The 18291-nt window shown below is 47.7% G+C and overlaps 1 protein-coding gene across 1 annotated transcript; it reads left to right on the top strand.

Moving 5' to 3' along the window:
* Positions 1-5042: 5042 nt before the first annotated feature.
* On the top strand, positions 5043-17045 carry LOC101951624 (up-regulator of cell proliferation-like). Its single transcript, XM_005279367.4, has 3 exons — positions 5043-5532; positions 6819-6890; positions 9867-17045. Exons 1-3 carry the CDS (start codon positions 5259-5261, stop codon positions 14564-14566), a joined length of 5046 nt encoding a protein of 1681 aa, XP_005279424.2. The 5' UTR covers positions 5043-5258; the 3' UTR covers positions 14567-17045.
* Positions 17046-18291: the final 1246 nt, after the last annotated feature.

Below are 18291 nucleotides of genomic sequence, written 5' to 3'. Positions count from 1 at the left end.
CAAGCTGGAGCGGGCGAGCCCCACAATGTGTCTGGGGTTCCCTCAGTCAGCTACCTCCAGTGCTGGGGGTGTTCCTTCAGTCTCCCTTGGCTGGGGAGCCAGTGCTTGCTTCCAGGCGGCAGCCCTCGCTCCTGCCTCTTTGCCCGTCAGTCAGCCCTCAACTGAGCCAGCTTCTCTTTTCTCCTCGCTCCAGGCCTGGTGTTGGCCACAGATATAATGGGGCAGGCAAGCTGTCTTTAACCCTTGCTGTGCTGGCTGGTAGTTTCTCTGCTTCATCACACAGTGCTAGCCCCGATCGAGCCTGTCATAACTATAAAGGGAAGGGTAACAGCTGTCCTGTGTACAGTACTATAATCCCTCCTGGCCAGAGACTCCAAAATCCTTTTCCCTGTAAAGGGTTAGGAAGCTCAGGTAACCTGGCTGGCACCTGACCCAAAGGACCAATAAGGGGACAAGATACTTTCAAATCTTGGGGGAGAGACAGTGAATCATAGAATACCAGGGTTGGAAGGGACCTCAGGAGATCATCTAGTCCAAGCCCCTGCTCAAAGAAGGAGTAATCCCCAACTAAATTCCCAAATTGCCCCCTCAAGGATTGAACTCACAACCCTGGGTTTAGCAGGCCAATGCGCAAACCCGGGGGGAAGGCTTTTGTTTGTGCTCTTTGTTTGGGAGTTGGTTCGCTCTTGGGACTGAGAGGGACCAGACATCAATCCAGGTTCTCCACATCTTTCTAAACAAGTCTCTCCTATTTCAAACTTGTAAGTAAATAGCCAGGCAAGGCGTCTTAGTTTTCCTTTGTTTTCTCATCTTGTAAATGTACCTTTTACTAGAGTGTTTATCTTTGTTTGCTGTACTTTGAACCTAAGACTAGAGGGGAGTCCTCTGAGCTCTTTAAGTTTGATTACCCTGTAAAGTTATTTTCCATACTGATTTTACAGAGATGATTTTTACCTTTTTCTTTAATTAAAAGCCTTCTTTTTAAGAACCTGATTGATTTTTCCTTGTTTTAAGATCCAAGGGGGTTGGATCTTGATTCACCAGGAGTTGTTGGGAGGAAGGAGGGGGGATGGTTAATTTCTCCTTGTTTTAAGATCCAAGGGGTTTGGATCTGTATTCACCAGGGAATTGGTGAAGGTCTCTCAAGGCTTCCCAGGGAAGGGGATTAGCTTTGAGATGGTGGCAGCGGACCAGAGCTAAGCTGGTAGTTAAGCTTAGAAGTCTTCATGCAGGCCCCTACATTTGTACCCTAAAGTTCAGAGTGGGGATACAGCCTTGACAGAGCCAATACATTTTTGGACAGTTTAGGTGTTAGGCTCCAACCTATCTGCCGAGAAAACTTTACCCTCAATAACGCTCTCAATACTGCTTCCCCAGAGGGACCGTGGGTTCCCATACGCAAGCTGAGATCAATTCTGAGAGCCCATGATATCAGTCTGGGGAGGATCTGCGCCATCGTTTGAACCCTATGTGTGGACAAAAAGCCATGATCAGAACCAGAATCGATTGTAAACACACGACTGGAGGGGTGGGGGAAGGGCAGTTTCACAAGAGCCTCATGCTCAAATGACCACAACCTTTACCCCACACCCTCATGAGATACAGCAAATTTCCAAACAAGCTGAATCAGCATGGGGATTTTAGAGCACGTAAAGCAGTCACCCTTAAACCTCTGCAATGATATAGATTCTTTGTGGATCTGAGCTTGAGTGACCCTCAGACTCAACAACAACAGAGCTGCCACCGTGCTCTAATAAAAACATCAAGGAGTCCTGCGGCACCTTAGAGACTAACAAATTGATTTGGACAGAAGCTTTCGTGGGCTGGAACCCACTTCGTCAGATGCGTGGGCTCCTTGTTGTTTTTGCTGAAACAGACTAACACGGCGACGCCTCTGAAACTTGGGCCCTAAAAGAGACCTTTTTAATATGCAGAGATTAGATCAGTTTTCTCAGCTGAATACAGCTATTTCAGCTCATCCGTCTAATCAAATGGCCTTGAGATAAGCAGGTTCAAGCCATGTAAACAATTCAAAATCTGGACCCAGAGATTCACTGACAGGATTGACAATGGCACAGCAGAATCCAATATATGTGCATGGTGCCTTTGCCGCCCCCCCGGCAACATTTCCTGCTCTCTTCTCTTCCCTTCCTTGGCTTCTTCTGAAAGGTCAGTAGAACAAAATCTTCAGAGCTTCCAGGACCAGCAGGGAACGTTGTGGTTATCTAGTCTGACCTGGATACCATAGGTCCTAGAACGGCCCCAAAATAATTTCCAGAGCAGATCTGTTAAACAAACATCTTAACTTCAATTAAAAATGGTCAGTGATGGAGAATTCACCCCAATTCTTGGTAAGTTGTTCCAGTGGTTAATTACTCACTGTTAAAAATGTCACACCTTATTTCCAGTCTGAATTCATCTAGCTTAAATTTCCAGCCATCAGATCATGTTAGACCTTTCTCTGCTAAATTGAAGAGCCTGTTATTAAATATTTGTTCCCCGTGTAGGTACTTAGAGACTGGGATCAAGTCACCCCTCAATTTCTCTTTGTTAAACTAAATAGATTGAGCTCCTGGAGTCTGTCACTCTAAGGCAAGTTGTCCAATACTTTAATCATTCTCCTGGCTCTTCTCGACCCCTCTCCAGTTTATTAACATCCTTCTTGAATTTTGGGTGCCAGAAATGGACACTGTATTCCACCAGCAGTCGAACTAGTGCCAAATATAGAGGTAAAATAAACTCTCTGCTCCTATTTGAGATTCACCTGGATCACAGGAGCTCTTTTAGCCACAGCGTCACACCGGGAACTCATGTTCAACTGGTTCTCCACCATGACCCCCAAAATCTTTCCCAGAGTCATTGCTTCCCAGGATAGAGGCCCAAATTGTGTAAGGATGGCCTGCGTTCTTTGTGCCTAGATGTATACCTTTATATTTAGCTGTATTAAAATGTATATTGTTTGCTCACACCCAGGTTACTAAGCAATCTAGAAACTGTTCGTTTCTTGATTCTCTCATTCTGTATGTGAGAGTGAGAGAGAATGAGCATGGGCGCTAGAAACGTTGACTAAGGCCACGACTACACTACAGGTGCTACAGCAGCACCGCTATGGTGGTGCAGCTGTGCCCCTATAGTGCCATAGGGTAGATACTTCCTACAGCGATGAAAGGGGTCTTCAAATCACTGTAGGTAATCCACCTCCCCAAGTGGCGGCAGTGAGGTCGATGGAAGAATTCTTCCATGGATCTAGCCACCACTACACCAGTGGTCAGGCTGGCATTGCTACAGTGCTCGGAGGTATGAATTCGCACTGTACAAAGCTACAACCTAACTTTTAAGCATAGACCAGGTCTCAGTGTATGTCTACACTATGGTGGTTTACACCGGCATGTCTACTTTGCTGTAGCTATACCAACATAATCCCACTGGGTAGATGCAGCCTGCAGTGATGGAAGGGGTGTTTCTGTTGGCATAGGAACACCACCTCCCTGAACAACAGTAGCTACGGCAATGGAAGCATTCTTCCATTCACCGAGATCAGGGGTTCTCCAACTTCACTGCACTGTGACCCCCTTCTGACAATAAAAATGACCCCAGGAGGGAGGACTGAAGCCTGAGCCTGCTTGAGCCCCCACCGCCCTGCAGGGAGCAGGGGGGAAAACTGAAGCCCAAGGGCTTCAGACCCAGGGGTCTGTAACCTGAGCCCTACTGCCCAGGGCTGAAGCCCTCAGGCTTCGGCCCCAAGTGGCGGGACTCTGATTTTGTCTTAGGCCCCGGCCCCCAGCAAGCCTAATGTCAGACCTGGTGGCCACATTAAAATAGGGCCGTGATCCACTTTGGGATCCCGAACCACAATTTGAGAACCGCTGACCTAGATGCATCCACTCTTGAAGTTAGGTTGGCATAGCGACAGAGGGAGGGGATTTTTCACATCTCTGAGCAACAGAGTTAAGTCAACCTATATTTTAAGTGTAGACCGGGCCTAAGCAACAGTCTGGGGTGCCACAAGGTGTGACTTCTGCTCCATTATTCCTGGCATTCGTTTAGACAGGATACATTCTCTGAAGCCGCAGACCGGAAAGATTCCATCTGGAGGGTACTAGACTAGACCAGCCGCTGAATGAATTTGGTGAAATGAGGCTTACTAACCTGCTAAGGAGTTATTGTTGGTAGGAAGATAGATCAGAAGTGTCAGTTCAGTGTTTGGAGCTCTGAATTTGGGGGGTGAAGTGAAATAGGGTTACCATACGTCCTCTTTTTCCCAGACATGTCCGGCTTTTCGGCAGTCAAACCCCCGTCTGGGGGGAATTGCCAAAAAGCCGAACATGTCCGGGAAAATGGCGGCTCTGCTCCTCCCCTGACTCTTCGGCTCTGTTTAAGAGCCGAGCTGCCCGAGCGCTATGGGCTTCAGGCAGCTCCCTTGCCTCTGGACCCCAGCCGCCGGCCGGGCACTTCCCCTCCTGGGCTCCGGCGGCGCAGGGTCCGGAGGCATGGGGGCTGCCCGAAGCCGGTAGCGCTCGGGCAGCTCGGCTCTTAAACAGAGCCGAAGAGTCGGGGAGGAGCAGAGCGTCCGGCTGCGGGGGCTCTGCTCCTCCCCTGACTCTTCGGCTCTGTTTAAGAGCCGAGCGCTATGGGCTTTGGGCAGCCCCCATGCCTCCGGACCCTGCGCCGCCGGAGCCCGGGAGGGGAAGTGCCCGGCTGGGGGCGCAGGGTCCGGAGGCAAGGGGGCTGCCCAAAGCCCGAGCGCTACCGGCTTCACGGTTTGCCGGGCAGCCTCCAGACCCTGCGCCCCTGGCTGGGCGCTTCCCCTCCCGGGCTCCAGCTGCGCTGGGGAAGCGCCGGCCGGGGGCGCAGGGTCTGGGGGCTGCCCGGCAAACCGTGAAGCCGGTAGCGCTCGGGCAGCCCTTTCCCCCTGGCTGGGAGTGGGAGTGGGAGGGGCGGAGTTAGGGCGGGGAAGGGGCAGAGTTGGGCGGGGCTAGGGGTGGGGAAATGGGCGGGGCCAGGGCCCGTGGAGGGTCCTCTTTTTTTATTTATTAGATATGGTAACCCTAAGTGAAATGCACAGCCCTGGTCCAGTGCACATTGTGCGGAGCAGCTCTGGCGGAGGGGAGGGAGGGGGGCTGCTCCCCGCAGCGTGCACTGGAGAGCTTTTAGTTTCATTTTTGGCTTGTCTCTGGGATTAAATCATTGCTGAGCTTCCTGTTTGCAGGCACAGAAGCAGTTTCCTGAGGCTGTGGTCCGTCTTCTGAGGAAGCAACATGGAGGAGACGGTGAGAGATCATCTGCTGGGAACCCTGGAAGACCTGGGAGAAGAGTTTGAGACATTTACATCCAAACGGAGTGAAATTCAGTTGCAAGAAGGCTCTGGAAACATCCCCTGGAGCACGCTGCAGGTGGCAGACCCCAGAGACCTAACTGAGGAGCTGCTCCGTGGCTGCAAGGATGACGATGGGGTGGAGGTGACTAGGAAGGTGCTGAGGGCTATAAACCAGCAAGACCTGGCAGAGAGATTGACAAAAACAACAGGAGGGGGTAAGAAACAAGACCTGGAGGGATAAAACCCCTTCTCTTATGGTCACTCCTCTGCAACTTCCCTGCGTAGCATTTGCTTTGTCATATGTGTATGCACGAGCCTAGATAAAATATGGACTTAATTCTCCATATACTTTAGGCATGTCAGGAGTTTGCAAGAAGGTTCCAGAAAGTTCTTAGATTTTAGGTGTATTTGTATACTTTTTGGGTAATCTTTGCTCCCTCTTCAGATCCACGTTTTACTTTTTCCTTCTCCCAGTTTTCAACAAAAGCAAAAAAAAACATTTGGATTTTTCGCCTGTTTGTTTCCCTCAAGAGATATGTCCTCTGCATAGTGAGCTTTTGTTCTTGCCACATTTGGTACAAACCAAAAAATATATTTATGTAGCTACATTGACCCAGCAATCCTGAGAGTCTGCATAAACAAAGAAACGGGAGACTATATTGCTAGGGCTAAACTATGAAAGTATGGAATGAATAAGATCTAAACTATGATTTGAAATCAGAGTGAGAAATCAGAGGTGTCTCACCCACATAAATACACACATATTAATGGGGAATGTCCTTTGTCATCGCTGCACAGCTTGTAAAAACATCCAGATTCACACTGCAACAAAAAAACTTCAAAAACAGACTCCAAAGAGAGACTGCTGAACTCGAATTAATATGCAAATTAGACACAATTAGGTCTAAACAGAGACTGGGAATGGCTGGGTCATTACACTAATTGAATTTTTTTTCCCCCCATGTTAAGTTCTCCTCACACCTTCTATGGGTCATCTCGATTATCACTTCAAAGTTTTTTCTTCTGCTGCTACTGATAGCTCATCTCAATTGATTGGCCTCTTACAGTTGGTATGCGTACTTCCACCTTTTCATGTTCTCTGTATGTATAAATATCTTCAGTCTGTGTGTTCCACGCTATGCATCTGAAGAAGTGAGCTGTAGCCCACAAAAGCTTATGCTCTAATAAATTTGTTAGTCTCTAAGGTGCCACAAGTACTCCTGTTCTTCTTTTTGCGGATACAGACTAACACGGCTGCTACTCTGAAACCTGAAATAAATTTGTTAGTCTCTAAGGTGCCAGAAATACTCCTGTTCTCTATGCGGGATGTACTTTAAGAACCAAGAATTCAAGAGAAATTCACTGCATGTGTCAAGACTATTTTGCAGAAATTAGAGACTGACTCCCACTCCTAGAGTTGGCTTATTTGTGTGGCTATGAACAAAGATGCATCTGAGAAGTTAATCAAGAGGATCTTTAAGCACCCACAATGTCTTTCTAGGTGGTTCAAATCCAGACCAGGAATCAGAGACTCACCAAGACCCAGAGATGGTGGGGGAAGAACTTCTTAAAGGTATTTTCTTTTATGAACGTTCCAGGTTCTCAAAAAGAGGACACTGCCAGAGGGGGGAGGGGGAGAGCTGGGGGTACAATTGGGGGTGCTGGAGGGGGCACCTGTGGTGGGAGGTACTTATTGGAGGTGGGGGACAGTGTCTCTCTGGCAGGGCAGCTGGCACAAGCCCAGGATGTAGCAGTGGCCATCAGTTAGTGCCTCGCTGCAGGATCCCCTTGTGCCCATGGCTGGAACCGGGGCCTGGGTAGGCAGGATCTGGTAGCTGTGGCTTGCAGGGGAATGAGCCAATCAGCTGCTGATGCAGGGGGGAGGGACCAATTGGGAAGTGGACCAATCAGGGATCTTTCTGAGCAGCAATGTCTGCTCTGCAAAAACCCTGGTGTGGTGCTCTGTACGTTGGGGGAACACCCTACACCCCCATGTTCATCTTTATACAATGACTATGTGGTATCCAGTGCAAAGTTTGTCATGTTGGGTGTCTTCGGAAGGCTCATAATGAACTGAGAATGGTTGTTATAGTGAGGTTACAGTAATTGTTACAGTAATGTTATAGTGAGGTTATAGGTTGTAATTTCATGTATATAGTTATCAGGCTGAAAATGTGTCCTCATGGCTAAAAGAAGCCCAGGCAAAAACTCCCCAAGAGCAGAGAGGCAGTTCACACCTCATCAGGTCACGTATGGGACAAACCCAGCCCAGCCTCACAGGAACAAAGTTCACTGGCTTAAGCAGCAACAAAAGAATCGGTTAGACCCTGGAGGGAGTCACCCCCTTCCTTTGGGCAGTTTGGGCCTGTGATGAGCTAATGCTCACCTGACTCTGAAGCTGGGGGGCAAATCCAAGAGGGAAGAAAGGATATGATAAAAGGGAGAGACATTTTGCCGTGTGCTCTCTCTTCCACCTACATCTACAGACACCACCACCACCAAGCAACTGAACCACTGATCAAAGGGGAGAGCCTGGCTGAAGAGCCAGCCTGTGGTGAGAAGTATCGAAGTTTGTAAGGACATTGAAAGTGCTAAATAAAATTTAAAAAAAAATCCCATCTCCTAGAACTGGAAGGGACCTTGAAAGGTCATCGAGTCCAGCCCCCTGCCTTCACTAGCAGGACCAAGTACTGATTTTGCCCCAGATCCCCAAGTGGTCCCCTCAAGGATTGAACTCACAACCCTGGGTTTAGCAGGCCAATGCTCAAACCACTGAGCTATCCCTCTCCCCCTCCCTAAGATCAGCTTAGAATGTGTTTTGCTTTTATTTCATTTGACCAAATCTGACTTGTTCTGCTTTGACTTATAATCACTTAAATCTACCTTTATAGCTAATACATCGACCTGAAGCAGTGCGTTTGGTTTGCAGTGTGTCAGAGGCTCCCCTTGGGAGAACAAGCCTGGGACATATCAATTTCTTTGTTAAACTGACGAATTTATCTAAGCTTGCAGCGTCCAGTGGGCATAACTGGACACTGCAAGACGGAGGTTCCTAGGGTCGTGTCTGGGACCGGAGATATTGGCTAGTATCATTCGGTTGCACAATCCAAGGAGCAGTTTACATGCCAGAGGCTGTGCGTGAACAGCCCAGGAGTGGGGGGTCTCACAACAGAGCAGGGTAAGGCTGGATCCCAGAGTCAAGGATTGGAGTGACCTGGCAGGTCACCGGTCCAGGTAACACCAGAGGGGAACACCCGGACATTAGGAAAAACCACCTGGACACGGAAAGGAGGCACAAAAAAGGTGCAATGTCCAGGAAAACCAGGAACATGTGGTCATTTTCCAGCAAAAGCATGTTATGTTTTTATCTAACTTCAGGGTGTAGGCGGTGAACATAACAGTCTTGTGGCAGGATTTAGTGCAGGGGAGTGGAGGGTTGTGTGGGGAGCAGATTCAGGGTCTGAAAGTCCCCCCTTGTGCCCTTCCCTGGACTTTCTCTCTGCAGAATGAAAAGGCAGGAGGGGCCCGTATGAATGCAACCTCAGGGCTGCAGGAACAGCAACAAAGTGATTCTTCTCTTCAACCTAGTGGGAAAGGACTCCTATGTCCCTAGCCCATAAATAGCCTACCCTGCTCCAAGCCCCACTTGCGGCAGGGAAGGTGTTGGTCCGAACTGATTTTTCTGTTATTCTATCTCACAGCTGTGAGATCCTTGCACCAGAAACATGTGCTCCTAGATCCCCCAGGTGGTTTGGAAAGTTCTTATAAGTGTTTAAGATGCAGTTATTAGCTTAATAGTTTTAAAGTTAGCACAACATGATGCATTTAGCAATTGCCAACTTATTTATTTCCTTGTTTGATGACAATCAGTGAGCTAAGCATGGAGAAACTACCTTAGCAAACAAAAATCCTTGTTTGTACGTCCTCGGTTCTCCACCAGCTTGGAACCAATTGGATCCAAATGGAAACACTCGCATTAAATTATGCTGAATTAGGCACAAGTTTCATGTGCTTTGGGTTTCACGGCTCAAGGTGCAAAGAGCTGTACTCACAATACTGCCTAAAAGGATTTGCTGCTGTGTCTGTCCTTTTATGAGCGAGGAAAGAGCGTGGGGACTGTCTGTCATTACAAATGTTCAATGAGAGAGAAGCATGAAATCAACAGAAATTCGGGACCTAAATACTTTTAAAGATTCTGAGGCAAAGAGTTTGTTTTTGATTGGTTGGGGTTATTTGCTTTGCTGGGTTGGCAGGTAGGTAGGTTTGTTTAAACTTGCACAAAGAGAACAGAATAGGTTTCAAGGAACTGAAGAGATAACAGAACAGAACTGAAAAGTTTAGCTTCACTGATCATTTCTTCACCCATTCATGCTCCAAAATCTTTACGTGTTTTCGCCCTCTCTTTCACTCATACTTGAAAGTGAAGACCACAATTCTCACCACCCCCTGGTGTGCACCAATGTTCAGTGTCAAAAGAGACTTGCCAAAAAATACGTATATTTTAAATATCAGTTCTGAAACCTGCTCATGCTTTAACCTCTTCCTGCAGAGAGAAGGGGAGCACTCCAGGACATCCTGGCCAAGCTGAAGATGGAGCAGCACAAAAGCATGAAGCTGGGGTTGAGGGATCTTCAGGAAATCAACCCAGAAAGTCTAAAGGACTGGACTCCTCGGGCATTAGGGGATTTACCGTGGCATTTTCTGAGGAAGGTCATGGCTCTGAATGGGACGGCCAGAAACACAAACTTTTGGCAGGGAGCAACTGGTGACCAAGCCAGCAGTGAGGAGAATGGGAGACAAGGTGGTGGTGGCAATGTTCTTCACCATAGCAACTCAGATGCCAGAGATTCTCTGCACCCCCTCGATGTTCTCTGTGCCGTTCTGTTTTGCTCAGACAGTTTCCTACAGCAGGAGATCCTGTCCAAAATGTCCATGTGCCAGTTTGCCCTCCCTTTGCTGCTGCCTGCCCTCGACACCCCCAAGTGCACCCTGATGCTGTGGGCCATGAGGGACATTATGAGGAAGTGGAGGCCGCACTCCCTGGCAGAGAGCAGAGGGTTCAGAGAGGAGAGCCTGGTGCTCACAGCAATGCCAACCATTTCCTTTGTGCGGGTGGGGAGCTGCAACTTCTCCAAGTCCAAACTCCTCAATGAGGTTCTTAGCCCCTCCCAGCAGCACCACAATTTCTTCATCCATCGGGACATGGAGTCTGGGAATGTCCCTCGGGAAATCGCAGATGGGCTGGTCGAGATTTCCTGGTATTTCCCTGCTGGAAATGAGGATTCATATCTTTTCCCAGAGCCCATCGCAGTTACAAACCTGCGCGGAGACATTGAGTCCCACTGGCTGCAGTTCAGCTTTTTAACAGAGATCTCCTCAGCAGTGTTCATTGTTACTGAGAGTATTAGTGAGAGACAATACACACTGTTATCATCTCTGCAGCGATCAGCCACTAAATACTACTTCATCCTCAGTGCCCAGGCTGAGAAATGCAGTGAAACTCTCGGTTTCCTTAATAAATTAGCCCCAGTGCTGAATCTGAACAAATTCAATGTGCTGGAGAAAAGCAATGACACAAATGAGACAGAATTCGTAGAAAATCTCCAGCGCATGATACGAAGCATAATGAACTCCTCTAACAAGAGAGGAAATATGGAAGCTGTGGCTACAGCAGCACGTGAATTAGGTGTCCTTGTAGATGAGGACTGTGAGGAATGTCAGAGCGGAAGCATGTGGGCTAGAGAAATTACCGTGAACATGAGAGATGTGACCAACTGCAAGGCAGAAATGCTGAAACTCCAAGGAGACCTGTGGAATACCTTGACTAAAGTAGAAAAAGAGCTGTGCAGAATGAAAGAACAAGGGACCGTCCCTCCTGAAGACTATAAAATGCAGCTGAAAGAAAAACTGTCAGAGCTTCATGCCCAGCAAAATAATTGTGAGCTTAACGATGGGCTGATTAAATTTATCAATGGACTAGAACAACTGAGTGCAGTGGAGAAACATCACTTCCTCAAATGGCTAAAATATACGCTGGATCACATTGCTAAGGATGAACATTCCAGACTACAAGTTCAGTATAATGCTTTGGCAGGTGACCCACAAAAGCTAGAAGAACTAAATAAATTAATCTCTTCTGGTTCCCTAGGGGTGGAACATTTCCTGCGTGAGTTGGGACAGTTGTATGAGGCTGAATACGCAATGGTGAAGGAAGGTAAAATGGCAGAAAGCCAAAAGCAATTCACCCGTCTCCCAGGCATAGCAGCTGACCTGATGCTGGAAGGGTTTCCCATGGAGCTGATCGATGGAGATGTATCCAACATCCCACTGCAGTGGGTGACAGATGTTCTGACTCAGCTCCATGCCAAGCTGGGGGGAAGGTCCAGAATGGTGGTTCTAACGGTGCTGGGAGGGCAGAGCACTGGGAAATCCACCCTCCTCAACACCATGTTCGGCCTGCAGTTTGCAGTGAGCGGTGGCCAATGTATGCGAGGAGCCTTCATGTCACTCATTAAAGTGGCAGAGAACTTTCAGCAGGAGTTGGGCTGTGATTTCATCCTGGTGATAGACACAGAAGGGCTGAAAGCCCCTGAACTGGCCAAATTAGAGGACAGTTATCAACATGACAATGAGCTGGCCACCCTGGTGATTGGACTGAGTGACATAACGATCGTTAACATGACCACAGAGAACGTCACCGAAATGAAGGATGTTCTGCAAATTATGGTCCATGCCTTTCTCAGAATAAGGGAAATCGGGCAAAACCCCCAGTGTTTATTTGTGCATCAGAACGTCAGTGATGTGTCTGTGCCTGGACAAAACATGAGGGACAGGAAACACCTTCTGGAGCAGCTGAATGAAATGACCAAAGCTGCAGCAAGGATGGAAAAACTACACAAAGAAGTGACATTCTCAGATATTATGGACTATGATCCAAAAATACAAGATTGGTACCTCCCCAGCCTGTGGCACGGAGTCCCTCCCATGGCGCCAGTGAACTTGGAATACAGTGAGAGTGTGGGGGAGCTGAAGAAACACCTGTTTCAATTTATAAGGATCCATTCAGTTGAGATTGCTCCCAAAAACATTCCCCAGTTAACTGAATGGGTGAAGAGCCTGTGGAATGCACTGAAGCATGAGAACTTCTGCTTCAGCTTCAGAAACCCCTTTGCCACAGAGGCCTACAACCAGTTGTCTGCCAAGTTTTCTGAACTGGAATGGGAGTTGAAAAAGAAGATGCATCTCTGGCTGTCTGAACAAGAAACCTTCATCCAGAATCAGGCACCAGATGAACTGGAGAGCGAGATCTTGGCCCAATTAAGTCAGGAAACCCAGCAGAAACTGCAGCATGAAGAAGACAAGATTTTTGAGTGTTTGGAAAAATATATAAAAGATGGGGCATCAGGCATGCACATGTTAGAGATCAAAGAAGATTTCATCAGGAGCACAAGAAGCACGACAACTACGTTTCACCATTATTCACACCAACAGCTGGAGAGAGCAAAGAACAATAGAAAGCACCATTGTAAGTATTACAACAGCGAGGCTGAGTTCAGGAAAATAATTGAACAGGAGGTTGACAAGCTTCTGGAAGACTGCAGGAGCCGTGAGCGTAAACTGAACAATGAGGAACTGGAGCAGGAATTCAAAGCAATGTGGAGAGAGGTGTTGTCCGAGTCAATGTTATTTTCTTCAATGAAGCGACTGATTTTTCAAGAAATGCAAAGCCTGCTGCAAGAGGACCTGGAGATTCGAGGGAAGCTGATGCCTCAAGAAGCTAGGAGCTTGCTATATTATTCAATGAGTTCTTTCACAATGAAAAAAGAATACTTAGATTTAGCATGGTCTGAAACTTTGAAGGAACTATTCACAAAGGAAAGCTGGCATAAAGCAGAGGAAATTGCTACATCCTTAATGCGCCAGTGCTCTGCTTACATTGATGAGAAAGCAAATTCCACAGGAGACTATGACGAAATCTATTGCAGAGAATTGCTGTGTATGATCAATGAGAGACTCCAACAGGAGGATGTTTCAAAACTTCACACTAGTGGCTGCTTTGAAGTTGACCTGAAGCTTCACATTTTGGGAGAAGCTGCTACTGTGTTTCAAGAAATCCATGATAGTTTTAAGAAAGAAACTGACCCTCAGCAAAGTCTGAAGAAACTTAAACTTCAGTATTTCTCCATCCTGAAAGATCTTTACTTAGACAAAGAGGTAAGTCACAAGAGGGCCAGGGATTTCAGTGACCAGTGTCTGAAACCTGCCCTGGTGGACTATATGAAGAAGAGGCTAGGAATAGCAATGGCGGATGACATTCTTAGAAATGGACAGTCCATCGATTACACCAGCCGGGGCTTTTTCCAATTTACCACGCAGAAAAAATTGTTGGAGGAAAATGATTTTTACAACTATGTGAGATATATTGAAAACTATGAAGATTTTGTGAAAAGCCAGATACAGAGACACCTGGTTGATCACTACAGTGAGAACGAAGGCCTGGAAGATTTGGAGAGAGAGATTCTATCCACTGTAATAGAGAAAGTCAGGGGCGCTCTGGAAAACTCCGAAGATAAGTCTAACACAGTTTCGGCCTTTATAGACAACTTTTGCCAAGTGCTGCAGAAAGATCTGGTCATTTCCAAAGACTGCTTAGTAGGGATACGGTTTATAAACTCCATTAACACTGGGAAATTCGCTGCTTTCATTCAGACTTCCCTTTCTGACCTGGAGCAACAAATCTTAGCTGAATTTAAAAATTTGGAAGTAGAGTTTAAACTCTCCCTTTTGTCAGTGAAGCCCCAGGATGAGATCTTCAAGCGAGTGTTTGGCTGTGGGAAGCAGTGTCCATTCTGTAACGTCCCCTGTGAGGCAGTAGGTACTGATCATAAGGAGCATTTTGCATCGGTACATCGGCCTCAAGGATTAGGGGCATACAGGTGCAGTGAAACAAACATACTCATTTATGAATTATGCTCCTCTGCTGTGGTTTCCAATGGCACATTCCTATGCCCGGAGACACAATGGGAAGTTCATCTTTGTAAAGATTATCGCACTATTTTTCCCGACTGGCGCATCCAGCCAGACCCCAGCATCAACGCCTCTGATTACTGGAAGTTTGTTTTTAAGGAGTTCAATCAAGAATTTGCTGAAGCGTATATTGCCGAACCAGCCGAGCTCCCAGGGGACTGGGAAAAAATAACCAAAGAGCAGGCCCTGGAGAGCCTGGAGGAAGCATTCAGAATGAAATAACCAACATGCTGAGAAAATCCATTTAAATGGCGGTTCATTCAATTCAGCAGAACAACAGTTGGTGACGTCTGTTATATAAATACTCATTAAAAGTGTGTGGGTTTGTGATCTGTGGAAAATACGGAAAACTCGGGTACAATTTGCAGCTTTCAAATGGAGTCTGAAAGTAAGAACATTGGTTTTGTTTTGCATCACGTAACTATGTGATACCTCAAAAATATGAGTGCGGTGCCATCTTTCAAATGTGGCATGTCTACCAATAGGATATATGCCATCATGCGCCAGCAATGCCCCTCTGCCATGTACATTGGTGAAACTGGACAATGTCTGCGCAAAAGAATAAATGGACACAAATCAGACGTCAAGAATTATAACATTCAAAAATCAGTCGGAGAACACTTCAATCTCCCTGGACACTCAACAACAGACTTAAAAGCGGCAATTCTTCAACAACAAAAACTTCAAAAACAGACTCCAACAAGAAACTGCAGAACTGGAATTAATTTGCAAACTGGACACCATCACATTAGGCCTGAATAAAGACAGGGAGTGGATGCGTCACTACAAAAACTAATTTCCCCATGCTAATTTCCCCCTACTGTTACTCACACCTTCTTGTCAACTGTTTGAAATTGGGCCACCCTGATTACCACTTCAAAAGTGATTTTTCCTCCTGTTGATAATTGCCCACTTCCACTTTAATTGAATTGTCTCGTTAGAACTGACCCCCCCACTTGGTAAGGCAAATCCCATCTTTTCATGTACTGTGTATATATATCTGCCTACTGTCCATGCATCTGATGAAGTGGGGTTTAGCCCATGAAAGCTTATGCCCAAATAAATGTGTTAGTCTCTAAAGTGCCACAAGTACTCCTCGTTGTTTTTGCGGATACAGACTAACACAGCTACCACTCTGAAACCTGTGATATATAGGAGGTCAGACTGTATGATTTCATGATCCCTTTGTGGTAGTAGGATTTTATGTTTGTATTTTGTATAATTCTGTATCTGAGCTGATTTCAAGGCATTAACAGACCTTTTAGGGTCACCACTTTGTTGTAGGTTTAGTATTTTAAAATAAGTAAATGAATGCATTGGTTGTTTTTTCTCTTGCATTGCAATTTGATGTTCCTGTTCAAATGCTCTGTGTAAATCAATTCTGTGTTGTGTGTGAATGAGGAATGTGTGTGGTAAGAGATAAGTGTGAAGGCCATCACCAGACCAGATGTTCTAGGGAGGAACTGAAGACAGACGCATGGGCGCCAGGAGGTTGCAACATGCCCCCTATTGAAATGTTAGAGGAGGGCAGATTGATGACTCTAAAGATGAGACAGGCACCTATCTATGGGGACAAGGTAGTTGTGATCAAAACAAGCTGGCGTAACTCCCTGAGAGACTTGATGAAAGAACAAGATAAAGGACAAGAAAAACTATTTAAGGAAACAAGCACTCGTCAAACAACAATTGATTACAGCATGACGGTGCAAACCTCGTTGGTCCCAATGAAGGAAGATCACTATATAAACAGGCTGCCTTGGCATGAAACTTTGGGTTCGTCCTGCCAAGACTTCCCCGGAGCATCGTGTCGCGACCAACAGAACCCGGCTCCTCCCTACTCGTGATCAACCTAGCTGGCCACTAGATTGATCCGGACTCTGGCCTGGTAACGATAACATCGACTGGCGGGAAAGTGTGTGTGGGGGTGTGGTGTGATTGAATGCATATGCTAATTGTTGCATCTTCAATAAACGCTGCGTATTGCCTTTTCCACTGAAAAAGATCCTGTGTGCTTCTTATAAGCATAACACCTTCTGGCCTTAAATTATACATGATCCAGCCCGAAACCAGAGGTACATCCTCCCTTCACCCTGCAGCTGGCTTCCCCAGCCCTTAGGAATCGGTCAATCCTATAGGTACAACTACTGAGAGAAAGGAAAGAGGACATCTCTCTCACCAATGCTTTATACTACCCTGCTGGTGTCCCCTTAGTCTGGCAGTAAGATATTGCCCTCTGACTCCTGGTCCAACCCCAGCTCTGTGTGTGTGTGTGTGTCTGTCGGCATGGTTACAAACACTCAGGGAATTAGTCAGTGTCCTAAATGATTAAAGAGGGCTTTGCTCGGTTTTAGGGATTCCCTTCTGATGAGAGATTTGACCTCAAAGGATGAAGTGAAGTTTCTTATAAGCAACCAAAGAAACAAAGGGGATCTTACTCGGGTCTGCGTACGTTTCCTAATGCGGTCCCTGTTCTGCTGAAGAGCGGACTTGGCAGCACCTCCCCAACCGGTGTATTCACAACAGCTTCTCTGGTGTCAGGCTGACAATCAAGTACACTGATTTTTACCAAACAAGGGCCTCTAAGGCCTGGTCTACACTACGAGTGTAGGTCGAATTTAGCAGCGTTAAATCGAATTAAGCCTGGACACGTCCACACGACAAAGCCCTTTTTTTCGACTTAAAGAGCCGTTTAAACCGGTTTCTTTACTCCACCTCCGACGAGGGGATTAGCACAGAAATCGGCCTTTGCGGGTCAGATTTGGGGTAGTGTGGACGGAATTCGACGTTATTGGCCTCCGGGAGCTATCCCACAGTGCTTCATTGTGACCGCTCTGGACAGCACTCTCAACTCAGATGCACTGACCAGGTAGCCAGGAAAAGCCCCGCGAACTTTTGAATTTCATTTCCTGTTTGCCCAGCGTGGAGACCACGCAGAGCTCATCAGCACAGGCAGGGCTGGCTCCAGGCACCAACCCTCCAAGCATGTGCTTGGGGCAATACCTGGAGGGGGGCGGCGTGCACGCGGGGAGAGCGGGGCCGCGGCCGGGCTCTCCGCCCTCCTCCTGGCGCTCCGGCCGGTCGGGGAGAGCGGGGCCCTGGCCGGGTTCCCTGCCCTCCCCTCCGGCCGCCGGGGAGAGCAGAGCTGTGGTGGGTTCGCCGCCCTCCCCCGGCGCTCCGGCCGGCCAGGGAGAGCGGGGCCGCGGCCGGGCTCGCCACCCTCCTCCCGGCGCTCCGGCCAGCCGGGGAGAGCGGGGCCGCAGCTGGTCTCGGCACCCTCCCGTGCCGCGCTCCCCACCGGGGGGCATCGGGAGGCTTTTTTGCCTGGGGCGGCAAAAAAGCCAGAGCCAGCCCTGAGCTCAGGTAACCATGATGGAGTCCCAGGATCACAAAAGAGCTCCAGCATGGACCGAACGGGAGGTACGGGATCTGCTTTCCATATGGGGAGACGAATCAGTTCTAGCTGAACTCTGTAGCAGTAAATGAAATGGCAAAATATTAGAAAAAGTCTGAAAGGCCATGAAGGACAGAGGCCATAACAGGGACGCACAGCAGTGCCACGTGAAAATTAAGGAGCTAAGGAAAGCCTACCACAAAGCCAGAGAGGCAAACGGAAGGTCTGGGGCAGAGCCGCAGACATGCCGCTTCTATGCGGAGCTGCATGCCATGCTAGGGGGTGCAGCCACCACTACCCCAACCCTGTGCTTTGACTCCATCAATGGAGAATCACGCAACAAGGAAGTGGGTTCGGGGTACGAGGAAGATGATGATGAAGATAGCTCACAGCAAGGAAGCGGAGAAACCGGTTTCCCCAACAGCCAGGATATGTTTGTCACCCTGGACCTGGAACCAGTAACCCCCGAACTCACCCAAGGCGTGCTCCCAGACCCTGAAGGCGCACAAGGGACCTCTGGTGAGTGTACCTTTGTAAATATTACACATGATTTAAA

The sequence above is a fragment of the Chrysemys picta genome, chromosome 4 (genome assembly GCF_011386835.1).
Source record: "Chrysemys picta bellii isolate R12L10 chromosome 4, ASM1138683v2, whole genome shotgun sequence".
Taxonomy (NCBI): Eukaryota; Metazoa; Chordata; order Testudines; family Emydidae; genus Chrysemys; species Chrysemys picta.
The sequence above is the reverse complement of the archived record's forward strand: the minus strand, read 5'-3'. Positions and strand labels throughout refer to the sequence as shown.